This window comes from Argopecten irradians, chromosome 14, assembly GCF_041381155.1.
Source record: "Argopecten irradians isolate NY chromosome 14, Ai_NY, whole genome shotgun sequence".
NCBI lineage: Eukaryota > Metazoa > Mollusca > Bivalvia > Pectinida > Pectinidae > Argopecten > Argopecten irradians.
Window position 1 is genome coordinate 32,799,562 of NC_091147.1, and position 26,607 is coordinate 32,826,168.

The 26,607-nt window shown below is 35.6% G+C and overlaps 1 protein-coding gene across 1 annotated transcript in view; it reads right to left on the bottom strand.

The window, feature by feature from the left end:
* LOC138306853 (structural maintenance of chromosomes protein 4-like) overlaps positions 1 to 26,607 on the bottom strand; it is a 41,808-nt gene that overhangs the window by 14,684 nt on the left and 517 nt on the right. The window contains exons 2-16 of the mRNA XM_069247355.1: positions 24,142 to 24,284; positions 22,501 to 22,695; positions 18,857 to 19,036; positions 17,711 to 17,875; positions 17,249 to 17,376; positions 16,399 to 16,539; positions 15,539 to 15,689; positions 13,801 to 13,944; positions 13,611 to 13,688; positions 12,334 to 12,455; positions 10,926 to 11,034; positions 9,226 to 9,357; positions 7,277 to 7,479; positions 3,908 to 4,092; positions 521 to 753 (exon numbers count right to left, since the gene is read on the bottom strand). Coding sequence (XP_069103456.1) covers positions 521 to 753; positions 3,908 to 4,092; positions 7,277 to 7,479; positions 9,226 to 9,357; positions 10,926 to 11,034; positions 12,334 to 12,455; positions 13,611 to 13,688; positions 13,801 to 13,944; positions 15,539 to 15,689; positions 16,399 to 16,539; positions 17,249 to 17,376; positions 17,711 to 17,875; positions 18,857 to 19,036; positions 22,501 to 22,695; positions 24,142 to 24,284 — 2,309 coding nt within the window. The remainder of the gene's footprint in view (positions 1 to 520; positions 754 to 3,907; positions 4,093 to 7,276; positions 7,480 to 9,225; positions 9,358 to 10,925; positions 11,035 to 12,333; positions 12,456 to 13,610; positions 13,689 to 13,800; positions 13,945 to 15,538; positions 15,690 to 16,398; positions 16,540 to 17,248; positions 17,377 to 17,710; positions 17,876 to 18,856; positions 19,037 to 22,500; positions 22,696 to 24,141; positions 24,285 to 26,607) is intronic.

The window sequence follows — 26,607 nt, forward strand, 5'->3', positions numbered from 1 at the left end:
GAAAAATAAGTCACAGGGGAAATTGTGTTACAAAAACGGTCATTTTTTAGCTTCAAATGGCGATTTTTTTTAAATCTTCAGGGGAATGTTAGGCAAGAGAGGAATGCATTCCTTGAGGGGAAATTACTCATGAACGGTAGTAAATCAGGGCTAGATTGATCCCTGACGTGGTACAGGAATTAGTCCCATTCCATAAACATCTTATATAGGAACTGGACTGTAAACTTAACTTTGATTACAGTAAACATTTTAAGAAGTACATGTATGTAATTTCTCCAGCCATTTAGCTTTCAGATCACAATGGGACACAAAATGACATAAAGGGACCAGCCGGGTTGGCTACTTTATTACATAAATAACTTATCAGAGTATGTTAATGCTACTTCATATAAGTCAAACAAACAGTTAAAAAGATATCAATTCTGAACAGTTAAAAAACCTCAAAAGTAATGGACATAGTTATGCAGAAAGGCAGACAAGAGAGTACGTTGAAAGCTAATGTGTGCTAGTGTGGACCCACCTTGATTTCCATCTCACACTTCTCTATGGTGTGTTTAGTGTTTTTCAGAGATTTCTCTTGCTCTCGGATAAGATCTTCCAACCTCTCTTTGTTAGCTCGACTCTGTTGGGCATCGTTTGTTAACTTTTCCAGAGAATTCTCCATGTTCGTCAGCTCCTTGGGGTCGATGTCGGAGACAATAGCTGAGCCCATCCTTCCTTTGCATACGGACTTCCCTCCGCCAGACATGGTACCTACAACCATACTTCAAAAACTGTGACATATACCTTTTATATGCAAAAACTATACAGTTTGTAGATTCTAAATTAACCTCACACAATATGGAGGTCTCTACACTCATTCAGTAACAGCTGCCTCATTGGAACATATAGGAGCTTCTTCACAATGAAGTAGGATAAAGGCCACAACAGTACAGCCTAACAGTAATCTGTTTCTCTTCTGGGTACAGATATATTATACATATTAGGGGTTATTTGTGACAAATTTAACATGTTGATAGCAATCATTGATAGTACTCCAAGCTATTGGTAGTTTCAATACTCAGACATATTTCTGTAATTTGGACTGAAATGAAGTACTCACAGAGTTTTTGTATGTTAGCAAACTAACAGACATGATAAGACAACATTTCCCTTTGCTATTCATTAAAAAACTAACACTGACAATGTTCTTGATCACTATCATCGGTGTGACCGACACTAGCAGGTAAAGGGAAGTAACTCAAACCAATACTGCACTACAAGTGCAACACAGTGGCAATTTCATCAACTGAAATTTAATAGAATTCAGAATGCAATACTATCACAATTGTAGTCTGCTATAGGTTAACTATCGTAACAGTATTTTCCCTGTAAAAGTATTACAATAGTGAAAATTGTAGGTATTACACAATTTACCACATAGTCCACCTAATCCCCAGTGATAATCCACCTGACACCCAGTGATAATCCACCTGACACCCGTTGATAATCCACCTGATACCCAGTGATAATCCACCTGATACCCAGTGATAATCCACCTGATACCCAGTGATAATCCACCTGACACCCGGTGATAATCCACCTGACACCCGGTGATAATCCACCTGATACCCGGTGATAATCCACCTGATACCCAGTGATAATCCACCTGATACCCATTGATAATCCACCTGATACCCGTTGATAATCCACCTGATACTCGTTGATAATCCACCTGATACCCAGTGATAATCCACCTGATACCCAGTGATAATCCACCTGATACCCAGTGATAATCCACCTGATATCCACTGATAATCCACCAGATACCCGGTGATAATCCACCTGATACCCAGTGATAATCCACCTGATACCCAGTGATAATCCACCTGATACCCGGTGATAATCCACCTGATACCCAGTGATAATCCACCTGATACCCAGTGATAATCCACCTGACATCCAGTGATAATCCACCTGACACCCAGTGATAATCCACCTGATACCCAGTGATAATCCACCTGATACCCAGTGATAATCCACCTGATACCCAGTGATAATCCACCTGACACCCCACCTGATACCCGGTGATAATCCACCTGATACCCGGTGATAAACCACCTGATACCCAGTGATAATCCACCTGTTACCCAGTGATAATCCAACTGACACCCAGTTATAATCCACCTGATACCTGGTGATAATCCACCTGACACCCAGTGATAATCCAACTGGTACCCAGTGATAATCCACCTGATACCCGGTGATAATCCACCTGACACCCAATGATAATCCACCTGGTACCCAGTGATAATCCACCTGATACCCAGTGATAATCCACCTGATACCCAGTGATAATCCATCTGACATCCGGTGATAATCCACCTGACACCCAGTGATAATCCACCTGATACCCAGTGATAATCCACCTGATACCCGGTGATAATCCACCTGATACCCGGTGATAATCCACCTGATACCCGGTGATAATCCACCTGATACCCAGTGATAATCCACCTGTTACCCAGTGATAATCCACCTGACACCCAGTGATAATCCACCTGACACCCGGTGATAATCTACCTGATACCCAGTGATTATCCACCTGATACCCAGTGATAATCCACCTGATACCCAGTGATAATCCACCTGATACCCAGTGATAATCCACCTGTTACCCAGTGATAATCCAACTGACACCCAGTTATAATCCACCTGATACCCGGTGATAATCTACCTGATACCCGGTGATAATCCACTTGATACCCAGTGATAATCCACCTGACACCCGGTGATAATCCACCTGACATCCAGTGATAATCCACCCTGTGATGTTCCATGTAATTTCATGACAACAGTCAACAATAATGTGATGTCAGCAACTGAATTTTGACATATGATGTGGAAATTCTTTGAAATGGAAATTTTTGTGTTTATGTGATATCAGGTATTTTGAGTTCATTTAACTACAAGCTTTAATAAAATGCATCCAGAGGTTATAATAAATACTGACAAAGACAGTTAAACAAAAAAAAAATCATTAAGATATCATATAAAATGAGTCGTCAATAAGATATCATATAAAATAAGTTGTCGTTAAGATATCATATAAAATGAGTCATCATTAAGATATCATATAAAATGAGTCATCATTAAGATATCATATAAAATGAGTCATCATTAAGATATCATATAAAATGAGTCGTCAATAAGATATCATATAAAATGAGTCGTCAATAAGATATCATATAAAATGAGTCGTCAATAAGATATCATATAAAATGAGTCGTCAATAAGATATCATATAAAATGAGTCGTCAATAAGATATCATATAAAATGAGTCATCATTAAGATATCATATAAAATGAGTCGTCAATAAGATATCATATAAAATGAGTCATCATTAAGATATCATATAAAATGAGTCGTCAATAAGATATCATATAAAATGAGTCGTCAATAAGATATCATATAAAATGAGTCGTCAATAAGATATCATATAAAATGAGTCATCATTAAGATATCATATAAAATGAGTCGTCAATAAGATATCATATAAAATGAGTCGTCATTAAGATATATAAAATGAGTCGTCATTAAGATATCATATAAAATGAGTCGTCATTAAGATATCATATAAAATGAGTCGTCATTAAGATATATAAAATGAGTCGTCATTAAGATATCATATAAAATGAATCGTCAATAAGATATCATATAAAATGAGTCATCATTAAGATATCATATAAAATGAGTCATCATTAAGATATCATATAAAATGAGTCGTCATTAAGATATCATATAAAATGAGTCGTCAATAAGATATCATATAAAATGAGTCATCATTAAGATATCATATAAAATGAATCGTCAATAAGATATATAAAATGAGTCGTCATTAAGATCCAATATTGATGGTCCACTTACCAGACTGATCTATGAGTTGGCCCTGCAGTGTTACCACTCGGAACCTCGTCTTGCCGTAGGCTATTCTTGTGGCCTGCTCAAGGTCATTAGCCACCAGTGTATCCCTCAAAGCAAAGTAGAAAGCAGGCAGGTAGTTCAGGTCTTTGGTGCTAACAAGGTCAAACAGGCGAGGTACACCTTCTGGTCTGTGTATTAAAAACAGATTGATTAAAAGGATTGATCCTGACGAACAAATATTTTAACACTAAATTTGATTTACTTCTTTTAAGTCCAAATCAAAAAAGTTTTGGCTCACAAAAATAACCGTGGTATGTCCAAATATAAACAAGAAGCCACAAAGCGTGGCATTATCTCCTGCGCCCCGTAGTTGTTATAAAAACCCAAATATAGTAAAATCCCTATAACACGAACAGCAGGGGACCAGGTCAATAGTTCTAGGAATACAGTAAAACCCCTATAACTCAAACAGCAGGGGACCAGGTCAATAGTTCTAGGAATACAGTAAAACCCCCATAACTCAAACAGCAGGGGACCAGGTCAATAGTTCTAGGAATACAGTAAAACCCCTGTAACTCAAACAGCAGGGGACCAGGTCAATAGTTCTAGGAATACAGTAAAACCCCCATAACTCAAACAGCAGGGGACCAGGTCAATAGTTCTAGGAATACAGTAAAACCCCTGTAATTCAAACAGCAGGGGACCAGATCAATAGTTCTAGGAATACAGTAAAACCCCCATAACTCAAACAGCAGGGGACCAGGTCAATAGTTCTAGGAATACAGTAAAACCCCCATAACTCAAACAGCAGGGGACCAGGTCAATAGTTCTAGGAATACGGGGTATTCGACTCATCCGCGGTTGGTCATAATCGCCAGTCAAAATTGTCGGTCTCAGACTGTGATGAACAATGCACAGCAATGACATTTTAATTACCCTATCTTTCAGCAATTTGGATTTCTTTATTCAAGTGTTTTATTGATAGCAATTTGTGTAACATTTTAAAATTTAATCATTTTGACTCTGTTTGGTCCTGCCCCTCTGGTCCCCCAGGGGGTCATCAAGGACTGATATGGATGTTAAAATGCTGTTTCTTAGGCTAATAATTCTAACCAAGTTTGACTCATTTCTTATGAAAATTGAGCAAAAAAATGCTCATTAATGTGTTTTTCCTATATAAACTATAGTAAACTTGACCCCCACCCCAAGGGGAAACATGAGACCCCAGGGTCATATAATTCACAATTTTTATAAAACACCTTAGGACCTTTCCATCTATAATTATTTGATTCTACTATTTCCAGAATTTTAGAAGAATATTTTTGAAGTTTGAGCCTATTTGACCTTTTTTGGCCCCGCCCCTCTGCCCCCAGGGGGTCGGCCTGGACCAATATGGATATGATGTTAAAATGATATCTCAGACTAATAATTCTAACCAAGTTTGACTCATTTCTAATGAAAATTGAGCAAAAAATGCTCATAAATGTGTTTTCCCTATATAAACTATAGTAAACTTGACCCCCTCCCCAGGGGGAAACGTGAGACCCCAGGGTCATATAATTCACAATTTTTGTAAAGGACCTTAAGACCTTTCTATCTATGAAAAGTATTTGATTCTACCATTTCCAGAATTTCAAAAGGAGATTTTTGAAGTTTTAGCCTATTTAACCCCTTTTTACCCTGCCCCTAAGGCCCCTGGAGGTCAGTCATAGAAAATTTGCTAATAGGATTTAATGGCCATCTCATACTGATAATTCTGACATTTGACTCATTTCCTATTACAAGTGACCAAATAATGCTCAAATATGTGTTTTCCTATATCATTTCGACGGCCGGCAGGATTCGAACTTGACCCAATTTTGATAGTAGGTTATTACAAATGCCATCTATGAAAGCAGTTTGCATCTAGATTTCGGTTTGATGCCATTTTCACGATGATAACAAACAGTACACACTACAAACAAGCAAAAACAGTCACTGGAAGTCCCCTAAAGGTCACCATGCACAGGTCATTGGAGGGAGAAACCTGAGCTTGATACTTATTTTTTTTTTTTTTTTGAAATCGGTGCTATTTTCCCCTTCCTTTTCCCTTTCTCTCTATTTTCTCTTACTTTGATATCTCTTCTATCGTTTAAGACCATCTGCATGTGTGTATCTTGATAATTAAGCTCACAACGACAGGTTTCCGGGCACACACTAAAATCCGGATTTCAGACCTCAATTTTTGACTTATTTGGGCATGTTCATAGGTGATTTGTGACGTCACTTATGCAATGACCGAATCGATATTGACATGCTATATAGGGATGAACATCTCCTTTTCAAAAAACTAGTATTTAGTTTTCAACGGTCTCAGTGGGGCTCCAGAAGGGTGCATGAAATGGGGCAAATGAATAATTACGCATAAATACGTTACGGCCGTCCAAAGGATATAAAATATAGTAAACTTAACCCCCTCCCCAGGGGGAAACTTGAGACCCCAGGGTCATATAATTCACAATTTTTGTAAAGGACCTTAAGACCTTTCTATCCATGAAGAGTATTTGATTCTACCACATCTGTGAGTAGGGAAGAAGATTTTTGAAATTTTACTAAATTTTACCCCTTTTGGCTCCTCCCACAGCCCTCTGGGGGGTGGGGACCATATAATTCACAATTTTGATTGGCCTTATGCCTTAGGTTTGTGCAAATTTTCATTGAAATTGCTTCAGCACTTTTGGAGAAGAAGTCGAAAGTGTAAATTGTTTACGGACATACGACCCATGACGGACGACGACGGGCAAAAGGTGATTAGAATAGATCACTTGAGACGTGACCTAATAAAGTTACTAACCAGCATAATTACGGACATAAGAAACAATACCTATAGATATAAAAGCGTTAGGTTACATGTGTTCACAAGTAAAGTTACAAAATACAATATACGTGAAAAGACACGGAACACACCGATAAAATGTACTTTACATATCGTTTGGTATGGCTTACATCTTTCGATAAATAACACTGTGTTAGCCTGTTGAATGAAAACAACATAGAAAATACCCGGAGAAAAACCATAGACCTAGTCAGTGCCTGACAACTGCCCCTCTTGGGATTTGAACTCCAGGCCCAGTGGAGGGCTTGTGGTCGTATGTCGAGACATCTTAACCACTCGGCCACTGTGGCCTCTACATGTATAACACCAAATGACACTACTCTTAGTTTATTATGCAACATTTATGCCGATGTTTTGTTTTTAAATCTGCTATATATCAGCTTTAGAGTTCAAAATTAATTAATATTCCATTTACTGAACATTCATGCACAATTTTACTATTTTTCTTGCATTAAATGTATGCACATAGGTATGTTTCCCTGTTGACAGATGCTTACGCTGAAATTTTCCTTTTGGTGTGTTCCTTCCATTTTGCCATCTTGTCCAGACCTATGAAGGTAGCAGATCCAATGTTGTTTTTCTTCAGGAACTGAACACACTGCTGAGCGGTGTCAATTGTGTCCACCACTATGTGGTCAAGGGCACCACAAGCGGTTGATATGGCCACATCGTACTTCATATCAATGGCACCAAGATCTCCCTGGTAACAAGAAAGAGGAATTTGTTAGAAAAACAAGCTGTTAAAAAAGTCTTTGAAAAAAACCATTTAACATCCTACTACCTAACTAGTATAGAAATATCTGGTTTGCATTTATATCTGAAGCATATACAGTCAAACCTGTCTATAACGACCACTGAAGGGGAGACAGAAAAACGGTCACTATAGACAGGTTGCCTTTATATACAGGTTGGGGCTTTCGTGCCAACCAACGAGCCAGTAAATAAAACAGAATTGTATTAATACAAAACAGACCTGCTACTGGATGTTTATAATATTTATTGCCATGCATTATTTAAGAAATAATTGTGTCAATATATTTCCGTGATTTGTGTTTGTTTAAGTTTAATGCAATCGGAAGTTTCGATCATAACAAAATCAACTCTTTTTGATACATAGTAGATTTTTTCAGCTATGAACATAATCATTACCTAATTACTGACTTCACATGGCCTGGAATTATCTATGAACGATTATTTTCAATGTATGCGTGTAATATTTTTTTACAACACATTCTCGCTGGCAAGTCGTATGTGATGTTGCTGTGTAACCAGTTTTGATTGATTAATCTCGGAACATGAAAGATTGATTTGGAGGCGTTTTCTCACAATATACAGCTTCAAAACTATTAAAATCACAATGCAGGTACACATATTAACTTTCAGTAACATTTCTACCAAGAAATGGGACCGTATGGGACATCGAGAATACCCAGGTTACATCGGGCTATAATCCGACTGACTCTAATCGTAAAGAAGAAGAACGTAAATTTATTGGCCTAATTTGAAATATCTTAAGTACAGCTATTTCTTAGTAATAAAACAATGCTAAATAGCGACAATGAATAACGGAACACATTGAATAAATCGGCATGTTTTATTTTGCCTACCGTATCATCCAAGTTGTGGCTTCAAAATCACGCTTTACGAGTGTGATCTTTTCGTGCACATGGCGTTCGCGACCAAACATAATTTCAGTCTTTGATAGGCATAAACGGTCGTTAAAACTTCCATCCTTAAGTTGGCATCCATATTTGTACCACAAATGTTACGACCGCTAGTTTATAAACTAAACAGTACTGTATAAACAATTCATAGCTTGGGCTTCAGTAATGGCTGCCATTTGCTTCCAAAGGGAGTTAATTACCGGAAGTAGGTCAAAGGGACGCTTCTACACACACTGTACTTGGTACTCGAAAAGTCGATCTCATCGACCGGTCGTTATACAACTTTGACTGGGCTAAAATGACGGGTCGTTAGCCACATTAGACAGGTGGTCGTTATGCATAGTGCCATTATATAGTAAAAACGCACGGGGAGTACAAAACCCGGTCGTTATAGACAGGCGGTCGTTATATACTTGCGGTCATTAGAGCAGGTTTGACTGTATCACAAACATATTTATAAATGGCACTAACCTCTTTGTTATAAAATATTCTTATCATTATGTCAGGAAAAACTAAAATCTTAAAACAGCCAAGTCAATGTTTTAGAAGAGGAAATATCAGTTTTAAATATGTAAAAGCATCTATGACACTTAAAAGTGACACACTTCACGATTTTGACTTTAACAAAACAAGAAAATAGAATTTGTTTAAAATTTCTCATTCAGGCAGGCTATGAGAGTACATATGTGGTTAACCTATTTAATAAATTAAAATTTTCATAACTTAAACTACTGCAAGTAAAATCATAAAAAATATAATATTCATAAAATTCCCTGCCTTACCAGACGACCACATACTCCAGGTAACGTGCCCCTTTTCTTTGCCTCCAACAAAGACTCGATCACCCTGCCCTGTCTCTTGGCAGCCTGCATTGAACTCCGCGCCTCTTCTACCTTGGATCTCACAGCCTTCAGCTGGAAACACACAATACAACTTACTTCTTAACCTACAGTATTATCTAACATGCATCTGAACCAACAGTATTATCTAACATGCATCTGAACCAACAGTATTATCTAACATGCATCTGAACCAACAGTATTATCTAACATGCATCTGAACCAACAGTATTATCTAACATGCATCTGAACCAACAGTTTTATCTAACATGCATCTGAACCAACAGTATTATCTAACATGCATCTGAACCAACAGTTTTATCTAACATGCATCTGAACCAACAGTATTATCTAACATGCATCTGAACCAACAGTATTATCTAACATGCATCTGAACCAACAGTATTATCTAACATGCATCTGAACCAACAGTATTATCTAACATGCATCTGAACCAACAGTATTATCTAACATGCATCTGAACCAACAGTATTATCTAACATGCATCTGAACCAACAGTTTTATCTAACATGCATGATGAGTAAGCATTTAATCCTTTACCAAGTATCCCGGGGTATGACCACAGTATCCCGGGGTATGACCACAGTATCCCGGGGTATGACCACAGTATCCCGGGGTATGACCACAGGCAAAGATGTGAAAAGGTCATGTGTTACCCAGCAGATCTGGTGGGGTTTTTCTGGACAGTCTGACACTCTGGTTTTCTCCAACATTGAAGACTCTTCACATGTTTTTCATATAATTTGTATAAGTTGTGTATGTTGTTTTTCACTTAATGTAAAATAAAATTGATAGTCCTGAAATTCATGTAAAGTGCCTATCAAAGTGAAAAGACGGGCAAAGAATACCATTATAAATGCTTTAATTGACCTTCCAAAAATACTTGCATGTCAAAATGACAGTCGAGTTCTGCATACGTTGCCCAGTTTTGACGATTGAAATATGGAAAAAACCCATGTAAATTTAGCACTGTTCTAAACATAAATTTGTCCAACTCTTTGAAAGCGAGGCTGCATGGAAATGTCAACACGGACATAGCCAGCCAGGAGGATGTTGTAGGATTTCTATAATATAGATAAATTTCTTTTATGCAGAGCGATTTTGAAGGGAAAGGACTATGTATGGTTTGGGACGTTTTTTGGCCCCCAAATTCAAATTTTCAAAACTATAATTTAGTATTTAAATTGTTAAATTTGACATATCTAGTGTATCCCTAATTTAATTGTAATGATAGTTTTCCAATTTTTCAGCTTCAGTTGCCATAACCACTCGAAATATGAATTAATTATGGAAATGTGGAAATTGACAATTTTGGCTATTTTGGCCAAAATTGTCAAAATTTTCACCATCTCAAAATTTATGCATATTTTGGATGGTTACCATGGCAACTACAGTTGCAAAATTAGAAAACAGTCAAATCACTAAATAAAAAATGAAAAATTATACTGGATATATTAACATTATTTCTACCGACTTTAGCCTTCCTTTGCTCGACTTTTCACTTTAGGAAATAGAGGTAATAACACATATTCACAGATGAAAGGACAACAGACAATGTGAAAAGTTCACCGTTTGATGATGTAAATAGTTCACCGTTTGATGATGTTAAATAATAATTATACCTCATCAAAACACTTTAGTTCAGTAGCTGTTGCTAATTCCACGTCCTTCTTCGCCTTTTCAATCACATTCTCAGTTTCTGGTAATTTCTTTTTGAGATCTTTCAGATAACTGTATAGATCAAAATAAATCAATTCTCAATACAATTGGAGTAAATCAATTCAAAATATATGTCTCACCTTTGCTGCTTTGGATATATAGTGCTTAATGGCAAAGGAAAAACAAGACAGATATTTCTCAATAAGACTGATCCCATGTATGTAATGAAAGAAGTAAGAACCTATCTCGATCCAGATAACGTTGTCAAAAAGAAGACATTAACACAAATTGTCTAAATCCTTATCTACAATATTCTAATAGTCCAAAATTACCAGAACTGCATTTAAAGATTTTTAATCTCTACATGTCAATGTTATAACAGATGTTAAAATAACTTGGCCAAACGTCAGTGCAATCAGTGGTAAAAAGTTTATCAAAAGTGAACTTAAATGCAAAAAAGCAGAAAAGCAACATCTTAGTCTCTCCTTCCTCGACTATCGTTGAAGGTGAGTGAACTATCAATGGCCTGTACCAATGTGAACTGACCTTAGTCTGTCCTTCCGCGACTATCGTTGAAGGTGAGTTAAGAACTATCAATGGCCTGTACCAATGTGAACTGACCTTAGTCTGTCCTTCCTCGACTATCGTTGAAGGTGAGTTAAGAACTATCAATGGCCTGTACTGATGTGAACCAACCTTTGTCTGTCCTTCCTCGACTATCGTTGAAGGTGAGATGAGAACTATCAATGGCCTGTACCAATGTGAACCAACCTTTGTCTGTCCTTCCTCGACTATCGTTGAAGGTGAGATAAGAACTATCAATGGCCTGTACCAATGTGAACCAACCTTTGTCTGTCCTTCCTCGACTATCGTTGAAGGTGAGATAAGAACTATCAATGGCCTGTACCAATGTGAACTGACCTTAGTCTGTCCTTCCTCGACTATCGTTGAAGGTGAGATAAGAACTATCAATGGCCTGTACCAATGTGAACCAACCTTTGTCTGTCCTTCCTCGACTATCGTTGAAGGTGAGATAAGAACTATCAATGGCCTGTACCAATGTGAACCAACCTTTGTCTGTCCTTCCTCGACTATCGTTGAAGGTGAGATAAGAACTATCAATGGCCTGTACCAATGTGAACCAACCTTTGTCTGTCCTTCCTCGACTATCGTTGAAGGTGAGATAAGAACTATCAATGGCCTGTACCAATGTGAACCAACCTTTGTCTGTCCTTCCTCGACTATCGTTGAAGGTGAGTTAAGAACTATCAATGGCCTGTACCAATGTGAACTGACCTTAGTCTGTCCTTCCTCGACTATCGTTGAAGGTGAGATAAGAACTATCAATGGCCTGTACCAATGTGAACCAACCTTTGTCTGTCCTTGGCTGTAGATGAAGCCTTACTCAAGTTCCTCTGCATTTCCTCTAACTTGGAGGTCTCTTTTTGCTGATTGCTAAGGCAGATGTCTAGCTCAGATTGGGCAATATTCAACTGAAAATAGTCATATTCAAAGCTAACTTATATAATGTCAAGGTCAACTTTATATATAATGTCAGAGTCAAGGTCAACTTTACATATAACGATATAGTCAAAGTCAACTTTACATATAAAGTCAAGGTCATTTTTACATATAATGTCATAGTCAAGGTCAACTTTAAATATAACGTCAGAGTTAAGGTCAACTTTATATATAACGTCATAGTCAAGGTCAACTTTACAGATAATGTCAGAGTTAAGGTCAACTTTACATATAACGTCATAGTAAAGGTCAACTTTACAGATAATGTCAGAGTTAAGGTCAACTTTACATATAACGTCATAGTCAAGGTCAACTTTACATATAACGTCATAGTCAAGGTCAACTTTACAGAAAATGTCAGAGTTAAGGTCAACTTTACATATAATGTCAGAGTTAAGGTCAACTTTACATATAATGTCAGAGTTAAGGTCAACTTTACATATAATGTCAGAGTCAAGGTCAACTTTACATATAATGTCATAGTCAAGGTCATTTTTACAGATAATGTCAGAGTCAAGGTCAACTTTACATATAATGTCAGAGTTAAGGTCAACTTCTATAATGTCTTAGTCAAGATCAACTTTACAGATAATGCCAGAGTCAAGGTCAACTTTACATATAATGTCAGAGTTAAGGTCAACTTCTATAATGTCAAAGTCTAGGTCAACTTTACATATGTCAGAGTCAAGGTCAACTTTACATATGTCAGAGTCAAAATCTAACAACATCCCCTTTAGGGTCACATCAGCATGACTCCTATGATTAGCCAATCAGCGTGTCGCCTATAAAATCTTTGCTGTGGTTGAAACTCTTGCAACTATAAAGAGCTAGCATTACGTCCCCAGATGCTCCAACTCTAGACCAGGGGTCATGCTGAGGTGACCCTGAACGGGGAGTTGTTAGACCTTGTATTAGAGCGTATCGTAGAAGCGGAATTACAAGTCTAATTTTGATTAGATTGCATTGTCGAAAAAGCAAAATCAGTCGTTTATTTTTACAATTAAGAGTAAAACTCAAAAGGTTCTACACTATCTGGACTTGAAACAATATTGCAACAATCAAATATTTGTGATTTCTACACCAAATAGGAGAAATTAAATCTAAAGAGAAAGCTATTTAGTTTTTACCTTAGACTTGGTGTCGTTGACAGACTTCTGAAGGCCTAAAAGCTCCTCCTCCTTGGCTTCTTTCTCTTCTTGTAGCCCCTATCAACCACAGATTTTAAACTTACTCTCAGTATCATGTTTTGTAATCAACGTTTTGGGTAATCATCTTTAGTTAGTTACTGTGATATCAGTAAATATATCTGTAGACTACCTTTGTCTCAGTCTTTAAGCTTTCCATTACTTCAGCCAGCTTTTCTTCTTCCTTCTTTTTCTCTTTCTCCAGTTTCTCCAACTTGCGACGATGGTCTGCTATGACTTGTTCAGTCTGCTCTGGCATAGCTTTAAATTCTTCCACCTTGATAAAAGGAAACATTTTTTTATGTTACATTTTCTTTCTTGCTTCAACTGACATGAATGACAAAATAAAATGTGCAGATGCCAGTAACTGATCACAGGCACTGATCGCAAGCACTGATCACAGGTACTGATCACAGGTACTGATCACAGGTACTGATCACAGGTACTGATTACAGGTACTGATCACAGGTACTGATCACATGTATTGATCACAGTTACTGATTACAGGTACTGATTACAGGCACTGATTACAGGTACTGATCACAGGTTCTGATCACAGGTACTGATCACAGGTTCTGATCACACGATCACATGTACTGATCACAGGTACTGATCACAGGTACAGATTACAGGTACTGATCACACGATCACAGGTATTGATCACAGGTTCTGATCACAGGTACTGATCACAGGTACTGATTACAGGTACTGATTACAGTTTCTGATCACACAATCACAGGTAGTGATTACAGGTAGTTATCACAGGTACTGATTACAGTCACTGATTACAGGTTCTGACCACACAATCACAGGTACTGATTACAGGTTCTGATTACAGGTACTGATCACAGGTACTGATCACAGGTACTGAGTACAGGTACTGATTACAGGTACTGATTACAGGCACTGATTACAGGTTCTGATCACAGGTACTGATTACAGGTAGTGATTACAGGTACTGATCACAGGCACTGATTACAGGTTCTGATCACACGATCACAGGCACTGATTACAGGTACTGATTACAGGTACTGATTACAGGCACTGATTACAGGTTCTGATCCCACGATCACAGGTACTGATCACAGGTACTGATCACAGGTACTGATCACAGGTACTAATTACAGGTACTGATTACAGGTTCTGATCACACGATCACAGGTACTGATCACAGGTACTGATTACAGGTACTGATTACAGGTACTGATTACAGGTTCTGATCACACGATCACAGTTACTGATCACAGGTACTGATTACAGGTACTGATTACAGGTACTGATCACAGGCAATGATTATAGGTACTGATTACAGTCACTGATTACAGGTTCTGATCACATGATCACAGGTACTGATCACAGGTACTGATTACAGGTAGATTACAGGTACTGATCACAGGTACTGATTACAGGTACTGATCACACGATCACAGGCACTGATTACAGGTACTGATTACAGGTACTGATCACATGTACTGATCACAGGTACTGATCACAGGTACTGATCACAGATCACAGGTACTGATCACAGGTACTGATCACAGGTACTGATCACAGGTACTGATTACAGGTACTGATCACAGGTACTGATCACAGGTACTGATTACAGGTACTGATCACACGATCACAGGTACTGATCACAGATCAGTGTTGTCTGGCACTGACCATATAAGTTGGTGGGGTTTTTTCCCTGGGTACTCTGGCTTTCCTCCATTTTCTTAACCTGGCACATCCTTAAATGACCTGGCTGTTAATAGGAACCAATCAAACCCTTCTCTTCCACTGGACATTTCCAATTATTTTTTTATTTCAGTTGATAAACTTTTGCCCATCCTACATCTTTGTTGTAAACTTTGATTTACAATTGGACAAACCTTCCTTTTCTCCTGTTCCAACGTCTTCTCCAACTTTTTAGCTTTGGATTTGGTGTGCTTCATATCCTCACGACACTTTACATCCTGTTTTTCAAACTCACTAAACCTCTCCTTCGCCTCATCTCCTTTTGCTACCAAGTCCTCGTACTGCCTAGAAATCACATAAGTATTATCAAGTAACAGTCAATTAAAAGATGGTAAAAACACTCCGCTACTTTTAACAGAATAGCTTCCTTGAATGTGAACTAGTTGAATGAAGGAAAATTTTCCATGTAGTTTTAGAAAATGACAACATATCAACTTATTTGGATTTGTTACTACCAGCTATAGTGATGAGTGAAGACACAATCATGTCAATAATTATTATTGCAAAGGGCAATAACTCTGTAAACTACTGTCGGTCCAAGGTCATCATTTGATTTAAAAGATCCAATGTTAGTCTGCATACAAAGTTTCATTGAACTCTGTAAATATTTACTCAAGTTATAGAGTTCACAACGACCAATAGTAATTAGTATTGCAAAGGGCAATAACTCCATAATTACAGTATGATAATTCTGATTTTCGGACAAGGCCATAATTTCATAAATCATTTACTTAGCTACCATGTTCACCAGTTCAAATCATAACTATGATTGGAAAGGGCAATAACTCTGTAAGTAACAATAGTTTTCAAAGAAAAGTTAACCCACAACTACGTACACAAGACTATCACAATAAGGTCACCATGACCAAGCTTTCTGTCACATCTACTCAAGACTTGAGAGTGATTTCCACACATGGTGATTCTAGTGTAACCTGTAACACCCCCCCTCTCAACTTCTTTATAAAGGGCTATTATAAATGATAATCCTCCCTACTTAAGGATGTGTTTATGCTTCTTTCCCTTTTCCTTGATGGCATCGGTGATAGCTTTCATCTTCTCATTAACATCTTTCATTCCTTCGTTAATTTTGTTGTACTCCTCTGATGCCTTTTCTTCATTCACAACACACTCTTTCCTAAAATAATTGTAATCAATTTTAATGGCAAGTGTAGTATTTAAACCACAAAACTTGGCCCAGTTTGAAAACTAGGTTCAAAAGATGATTTAGGCTTAGGCAATTTAAGATAAATATTAAAATCATTGGAACAACACATAACAGGCTTAAGAAGGCTTATACACATTGATCAAATCATGTCAAGCATTAAACAAGAATTCCACGTAAGTGGATGCGTCGCCTGCACAGCAGTTTAAAACATTACAAAAATAGTTATTTACAGTTGAAAATATTGTTAATTACTAAATGAAGTTATCAAGTCCTGTAACTCTTGCAAATATTGGCAGATTTTGAGATTTTATTAATATAAAGCAATGTACCGACTTTAGTTGAAATCAGACAATAAATACTCAAGTTATCGAGCGTAAACCATGGATTGATCTGTTTTGACAATTTTAAAGTCACTTAACTCTTGCAAATATTGATGGATTTTGACCAGTATCAAAATCATCTGAGAAATCATTGATATAAAGCAAGTTTGGTTGAAATCAGATAATAAATTCATTAGTTATCGCACGGAAATCCTTTTGCGGATACTGCTGATACCGACATAGTGATACCTATGTGTCCACTTTCGTTGCAGGCGACACAAAAATTACTTTTAATCAAAGTATTACATGTATTTTTAATTACTTATTGGGTAATTTTTTGAATGTTGTTGCAAACTCACACATATTTCTGGTATAACTTGTTCTTGTGACGTATAATTTCATTTTCCATGCACAGAAACTCGACTGCTTCATTTTTGGATCCTTCCAAGTCATCTTTTTCCTTTTCTACAGCTTTTACTCTGTTCAACTAGAAGAAAAAACAACATAGATTTACTTCAGACATTTCTCATAAGTCAAATATTATTATATTAAAATTGCCTTCAAGGAGGTGAAATCACTTTGTTCTATACATACTTGGAAATGAAATGTCAAATATTCTTTTAAAGGCCCATTACTTTTCCAAAACGGCTTTTAATTGTTATAATGTGACGAACCCAAATTAATATCCTCATTTTCGAAGAAAGCGGGGGACAATTAAAGATGCTTATTAAAACATCACCATTCAACAAATATTAGTATATACTTATATGTACACATATTGCAGATATGAGATAAAGGAAGAACTGTGACAGTTATCTAACCTTTTCGCCTCTCATTTCATTCAAGGTCTCTACTCTTTTGGCCAGCAGTTCAATGGGTTCCTTGAAGCGATTGCTGCCGATAATATCCTCCAGGAATTCTAACATGCCGTCTTCATTTTCCGTCAGTCCCTTTGGCTTCATCATGGCAATTTGTTCCACTTCACCCTAGCAATAAAGATCAGGAAAGTAACACAGGGTCACTAGATTCCTTTTTTAAAAGAAGTTTAGTTCAAATTTGAGGTCAAAACTCATAAAACCAGAATTATGTCAATATGAAAATATGAAAAAAACTTACATTTTCATTTGTGATGTTTTTCTTTCTTATTTTTGATTAATATTACATTGGTGCTTGTTTTTTGCCCAATAAAACCACGTTTTCAGCTGAAGCGGACCAAATGACCCCACTTTTTACAAAACTAAAATGAACACTGCGATCTGTCAACAGGTTTAACATATTTCCCGGGATTTTGTCAAACAATGTCGCAGTTCTTTTGGTGAAATACAAGTAAATACACATTCTATAACTGGCGAGGAAACAACATGAAGATGATTGATAGACTGTATATTTCATGTCTTAACTATTTCATAGACAATCTATCCTACATATCAATATTACCGACGAAACATGTGTGTTGAATCCCCTGCACGGTGCCCCGCTAAAGCATGTGCCTTAGAGCTTATTTTCATAAGTTGTACTACAAATCTACTGTGAGCAACCTAAACTGTAGGTCATCGTCTGAAGCCACATAACGGCAGGTTAACACGCTAATAATACAGGTAAATGCATCATGAAAATCCTGTTTCTATTTGAGAACTGCAACAATATCAAAGTGATGATAATACTAATATGAACTGTCAGGTTAGTGCCATGATTATCGCTTGTTTATCTGGCCAACTGTCAACAGAGGAAGTCAGCAGATGTCCGCTATATGTTATTAATTTCACATGAAGTTTGACCTGAATTTCTCTTGAGATTTGACCTGAAATTGATAAGAATTTCTGGTCAATTTTCAGGTTTCAAGATTTCTTGACCTGAAATTCAAGTTAAGAAATATTGCCTGTGTAATTAAAACTCATATTCAAACTTGCAGATATATTCATGGAATCTAAGCGATATTGATACAAGACCAATATCTACAATCTTACCTGTAAGATAAGGAAGCGGTTATGGTCGAGGTCAATGCCGCTACCCCTAAGTAGGGTTGCCACTTCTTTGTACGTCTGTCGCTTTCCGTCCACAGTGTAGTAGGAACTGTTATCTCTGAATGCCGTCCTGGCCACGACAAACTTAGAGTCTGGTACCACAGTGTACTCATCGTCTCCATCCTGAATAGTAAACAACATCATTTACAGTCTGAATAGTAAACAACATCATTTACAATCTGAATATTAAACAACGTCAGTTACAATCTGAATAGTAAACAACATCATTTACAATCTGAATAGTAAATAAACATCATTTACAATCTGAATAGTAAACAACATCATTTACAATCTGAATAGTAAACAACGTAATTTACAATCTGAATAGTAAACAACGTCATTTTACAGTCTGAATATATATATATATACAACATCATTTACAGTCTGAATAGTAAACAACATCATTTAGAGTCTGAATAGTAAACAACATCATTTACAGTCTGAAAAGTAAACAACATCATTTACATTCTGAATAGTAAACAACATCATTTACAGTCTAAATAGTAAACAATGTCATTTACAGTCTGAATAGTAAACAACATCATTTACAGTCTGAATAGTAAACAACATCATTTACAGTCTGAATAGTAAAAAACATCATTTACAGTCTGAATAGTAAACAACATCATTTACAATCTGAATAGTAAACAACGTCATTTACAGTCTGAATAGTAAACAACATCATTTACAGTCTGAATAGTAAACAACATCATTTACAGTCTGAATATAGTAAACAACATCATTTACAGTCTAAATAGTAAACAACATCATTTACAGTCTGAATAGTAAACAACATCATTTACAGTCTGAATAGTAAATTAAACAACGTCATTTACAGTCTGAATAGTAAACAACATCATTTACAGTCTGAATAGTAAAAAACATCATTTACAGTCTGAAAAGTAAACAACATCATTTACATTCTGAATAGTAAACAACATCATTTACAGTCTAAATAGTAAACAATGTCATTTACAGTCTGAATAGTAAAAACATCATTTACAGTCTGAATAGTAAACAACATCATTTACAGTCTGAATAGTAATAAACAACGTCATTTACAGTCTGAATAGTAAAACAACATCATTTACAGTCTGAATAGTAAACAACTCATTTACAGTCTGAATAGTAAACAACATCATTTACAGTCTGAATAGTAAACAACATCATTTACAGTCTGAATAGTAAACAACATCATTTACAGTCTGAATAGTAAACAACATCATTTACAGTCTGAATAGTAAACAACATCATTTACAGTCTGAATAGTAAACAACTCATTTACAGTCTGAATAGTAAACAACATCATTTACAGTCTGAATAGTAAACAACGTCATTTACAGTCTGAATAGTAAACAACGTCATTTAAAATCTGAATAGTAAACAACGTCATTTACAGTCTGAATAGCAAACACCGTCATTTACAGTCTGAATAGTAAACAACATCATTTACATCTGAATAGTAAACAACATCATTTACAGTCTGAATAGTAAACAACATCATTTACAGTCTGAATAGTAAACAACGTCATTTAAAATCTGAATAGTAAACAACGTCATTTACAGTCTGAATAGTAAACAACATCATTTACAGTCTGAATAGTAAACAACATCATTTACATCTGAATAGTAAACAACATCATTTACAATTACAATCTGAATAGTAAACAACATCATTTACATCTGAATAGTAAACAACATCATTTACAGTCTGAATAGTAAACAACATCATTTACAGTCTGAATAGTAAACAACGTCATTTACAGTCTGAATAGTAAACAACGTCATTTACAGTCTGAATAGTAAACAACATCATTTACAATCTGAATAGTAAACAACGTCATTTACAGTCTGAATAGTAAACAACGTCATTTACAATCTGAATAGTAAACAACATCATTTACAGTCTGAATAGTAAACAACATCATTTACAGTCTGAATAGTAAACAACATCATTTACAATCTGAATAGTAAACAACATCATTTACAGTCTGAATAGTAAACAACATCATTTACAATCTGAATAGTAAACAACATCATTTACAATCTGAATAGTAAACAACGTCATTTACAATCTGAATAGTAAACAACATCATTTACAATCTGAATAGTAAACAACATCATTTACACAATCTGATAGTAAACAACATCATTTACATCTGAATAGTAAACAACATCATTTACAGTCTGAATAGTAAACAACATCATTTTACAGTCTGAATAGTAAACAACATCATTTACAGTCTGAATAGTAAACAACATCATTTACAGTCTGAATAGTAAACAACATCATTTACACATCTGAATAGTAAACAACATCATTTACAGTCTGAATAGTAAACAACATCATTTACAGTCTGAATAGTAAACAACATCAATTTACAGTCTGAATAGTAAACAACATCATTTACAATCTGAATAGTAAACAACGTAATTTACAATCTGAATTGTAAACAACGTCATTTACAGTCTGAATAGTAAACAACGTCATTTACAGTCTGAATAGTAAACAACGTCATTTACAGTCTGAATAGTAAACAACGTCATTTACAGTCTGAATAGTAAACAACGTCATTTACAGTCTGAATAGTAAACAACGTCATTTACAGTCTGAATAGTAAACAACATCATTTACAGTCTGAATAGTAAACAACGTCATTTAAAATCTGAATAGTAAACAACGTCATTTACAGTCTGAATAGCAAACACCGTCATTTACAATCTGAAGCAAAGCTTATAATTAATGATACAATGTTCTTGATCAAGTGAATGTGTTTTTAAACATTCAGGCCAATTAATCTTTTTTGTTTGTTAAACAATGTTTCAAAAATAAAGTTTGAACATTGTTGGCGGTATAGGTGCATTTAATATGTTTTTTTCTGACACATTTTTGAGTAGGAAATTTTGTGTTCTATAAGACTCTTTGAAAAAATTCACGCCCACAGGGCTTCTAATGGAATAAATACGGTAAATGTAAACTGACCTCACTTGGTGACATTTACCTGTTTTTTCCTGTCACCATACACTGAAATACTATATTAATATACAGTGAACTAAAATAGCACTCCAATGCTTCTTTGTTTAATCATTTTCTTGCAGATAACACATTAATTAAAGATGCTCCACCGCTGACAGAGCATAAATGTTATTCGTCATTTGAACAATAATTTGTGTTTAATAGTGTATATACATGTATATGTCTAATTAACACAAAAAATCATATAAAAAATTTTATTTTGCCTTTGGTGCATGCACAATCAGTACTTCATTCCATATAGGATATAGTGCCACAGCATTTTTTCGGGATGCAATTAATTATTTTTCATATTTTTAACATGAAGTAAAATTAGAAGCTAAAACTTTTCAATGGTGGTAATGGTGTAAAGTAAGTAACTTTTTTAACTGAAGAAAAATACTAAATTGTCTGCTGCTGGTTATGATAGTGAAAAATTACCATTTGTCAGTAGTGGAGCATCTTTAAGGAAAAATAATTTAACAAATGAGAGATCTGTTATTAAATGTGAGCATCTTTAAGGAAAGATAATTGAACAAATGAGAGATCTGTTATTAAATGAAGAGATACAAACCCCAGTATCAATGATTTTCTGGAAATGTACACTAACAGTACAGCCCTGAATGTTTGTATGGTTTTCACTGTTGTGAATGAGAACGCTGATCTTCTTGGAGCGGATCTTGTTGGCACGGAAACCAAACACAAACAACATGGAGTCTATCACATTGGACTTGCCGCTCCCATTTGGTCCAATAATGGAGGTAAAACTCTGGAGCACAAACAATTAGGTAGGACGTAAATAAACATTCATTTCTGTTAGTGACATGTTTATATCTAAATCAGATAAAGTTAATCAGTGATTATCCTGGATTGACTCATCATTTTCCTGTGGGACTCACGATCACCACAAACTTTAGAATCCTTTACATTTCTTTGTACTAGGACTCATCAAAATATGAAAATTAGTGATCTGGACTCACCTTTAAAATCTTACATAATTGCTCTAACGTAAACATATTTAATATAGGCATGTTAAATCTAGTTTAATCTATACCTTTAACTTAAATGAGAAAAAACCTCAAATAGAGTAAAGTATCTGGTCTGGATATAAACCTGAAATTGACTTGAATTCACAGATACATTTTCTTATCATAAATGTGAAATCGATACTATTTTCATGTAAATTTCTGGTAAAGATTTTCAAGCCAAATCTACTTGACAATATTTTGTCATCCGAGATCTGTGTATACATAGACTTTGTGACAATAGTTTTAGTTTACAACTTAATGTTAATGATTGAATCAGCATTCAAATAATCTTCTGTAACATTTTGTAGTGTTGGGAATCAGTTGAGCATCATGGATATATTAAGCACCTATAATCACAGGGGGCCAACTCAATGAAAATAGATGTTGTCATACATTTTTTTGTATTTGGAGGATGGACTGATGAGTATATATGACAGTCATGTGATTTTTTTCAAAAAATACGAGATTTGAAAAATTACTAAAAAATCGGGATATATATAGTAAAAAATCACATGACTGTCATATATACTCATCATATACTCTATATATATCCCGATTTTTTAATAATTTTTCAAATCTCGTATTTTTCGAAAAAATCATATGACTGTCATATATACTCATCAGTCCATCCTCCAAATACAAAAAATGTATGACAACATCTATTTTCATTGAGTTGGCCCCCTGTGCCTATAATGGGTCAGTGTCAACGGTCCGATCAATTTTTTATTTTTAATCGGTTAGCCTAAAATTACATATCCCTGTATTGCTCATTTTTGCCCAGTATTGAATAGGCCAATTATAAATTAATTAGTTGAGGCCTACATCCTATGAAGCAGAATTCAGCATCATTTGATTATATATCAGCTTTATATTACATATATTATATATGTATGTTTTTTCCCCAATCAATTGCGTTTTAAAAAGTATGATTAGTAAGACATTATTGGGAAGAGTAAAATGTATCTTAAGCAAAAATTGAAGTAAACTTGCAATTCTGCTTTTGAAATGATGATCATCAATGTTTAGATCTCAAATTTGATTATCAGAAATCGGTTTCCTTTTATAGTAAATATCAATTATAATCGATAATCAGGAAAACATAATTATTTGCATTGAAAAATTGAGAGGTGTTTGTGACTGAAGCCACTCAATGGTGATAACATCTACTGCCTAATCTAAATGATTACCTTGTGAAATGGTCCAAGAGTTTGTGTCCCAGCGTAGGATTTGAAATTCTCGTTGACAATGTGAGAAATCATCAGACGCGGCCCATGCACCTCATAGGTTGCAACACTCATAGCTGCTGGAGGAATCTCAATTTCTCCAAAATCTTCAGACGTGGAAATGTCAGAATTACACAAAGAAATTAATAAAAACATAAATCATTATAAAATGAAGATGGCAATAATATATAAAGAATTTAATTGAACCAGCTTTTTAGCGATTTTGTTCATCTTCGGCTGCCACTTGCTAAAGGGTAAATTGCGCTCCATTGTGCTGTATAGTTTAATTATTACATATTTTTCTACTTTGTCCCGCATTACTGTTCGTATCCTATTATGTAATCGTGTTTGTTTTGTATGTCTTGATAAAAAGGCAGATCACCTCGAACAATTTGACAATTTTGTTTTGTCCAACGGTTGGAATTACTTCCTTGTCCCATATATTATAAAGATTGGCAACTCAGCCATTTTTACAATCGACAGATGTACCTCTGTATGTGCTTAGGGTTTTTAGATATACCGTATTTTCCCTAATGAGGGCGCCGGGCCCGGGTAAATGACTGAGGAGGCCGCGGTTATTTGAGACCATTTTTAGATGTTTTTTTCCGAAACAGACTATAGTCATCTTGCTTTTAGTTTCGTATTTTTCTGAAACTTATGATAACCAACTTTCGTTTTGAAGTCAAGTAAGTATTGAAATTACATAATAATGAAGAAATGTATGCACTAGAAGTATTAAACATTGTGTAAATACTTGGCAAGTTATTCAGTGCAATAAATTTATTGTTTATACAAGCTGATTAGATATCTGTTAGGCATCAGATTGATGTAAAACTATATTTCATTAGCGTCTGCAGAGACAAATCGTCACAATCTGGCACAAAAATTGTATGAAATTAGTTGATTTTTTTCAGCAAAAAACGTGGGGGCGCCCTTATTAGAGGAGGGTTTTTAGATATACAGTACTCTTAAATAGATAAATACAGGAGAATAACTTTGATATGTTACAAAAGTTCATTAATTTTCAGATGGTTTGAGTATGATTTTGGAAAGAAACATGAGGCCAAGAGGGCCTGTATCGCTCACCTGGTTTTATTTTAGTAATTATCACAAAGACTCTGACAATTACAAAAATTAGCAAAATTGACTCCAAAAGTTTAATTTTGAATCACAACCATATAATGATGCTATTGATACCATACAAATATGCTATCCAATACATAGGTTCAGAGAGAAAGTAATTTATACGAAAATAGTAGCCTAATTGACCTTTTTGACCCCGCGTCTATTGCCGTCTCAGGCCCCGGGGGTCAGCCCTATCATTTGTACAATTTCAAATCCCAACCTTATAAGGATGCTACCATTGCATTATGAGTGCTCTTCCATGCTTAGTTGCAGAGAAGAAGTCGTTTATATATGGAAATAACTAAATTGACCCCTTTTGACCCCACCCTTCAGGCCCCGGGGGGTCAGCCCCCTCATTTGCAAAATTTTGAATCCCAACCCTATAAGGATGCTACCATTGCATTTATGATTATGAGCGTAATCACATGTATAGTTGCAGAGAAGAAGTCATTTATATGGAAATAGTCAAATTGACCACTTTTGACCCTGCCCCTCAGACCCTTGGAGGGTAATAAGCAGCCCTATAATTTGCACACTTTGGAATCCCCACCCTATAAGGATGCTACCATTGTATTATGGGTGCTATCCCATGCTTACTTGCAGAGAAGAAGTCATTTATATGGAAATAACCAAATTGACACCTTTTGACCCGCCCCTAAGGCCCCCGGGGGGTCAGCCCCATCATTTGTACAATTTTGAATCCCAACCCTATAAAGATGCTACCATCATTGTATTATGGGTGGTATATCCCATGCTTGGTTTCAGAGAAGAAGTCTTTTATATGGAAATAGCCAAATTTGAAATATCAAACCATGCTATAATGTTTAAACTTTGTATTGATGCAGAAATATCATGTTTAAAAGAATGTACTTCAAAGTAGTTAGCCAAGGCAAAATGCCTATTTATAAACCGGAGGTACTGCTGCCTGTCAACAAAGACAAAGAAGGAGTTTCCAATCTCTATGTATATATGTTTCTGATCCTCGATACTCCAGGTCAAGTCCAAAATAGTATATGGATAAGTAGTTCCAACGAACGTAGGTTAATTTTAGGGTTGATGTTTTTTCTTTTATTTTGGTAGAATAATGCCTAGGAAAAGGGGATAAAGTAACATAATAAGATCCTTAGGATCTAATCATCTGTACACTAGACTAGACTCTGGGGGTTATTTCCACCCCTCGACTCTGTCATGAATACACAAGTTCTGTCTGTTCATAATTTCGATTTTGTTGGAAATATTCAAATACATGTCCCAAGTTATATGCCGTTTTCGTTTATACGGTTTACTCTGTTTACTCACAGAAAT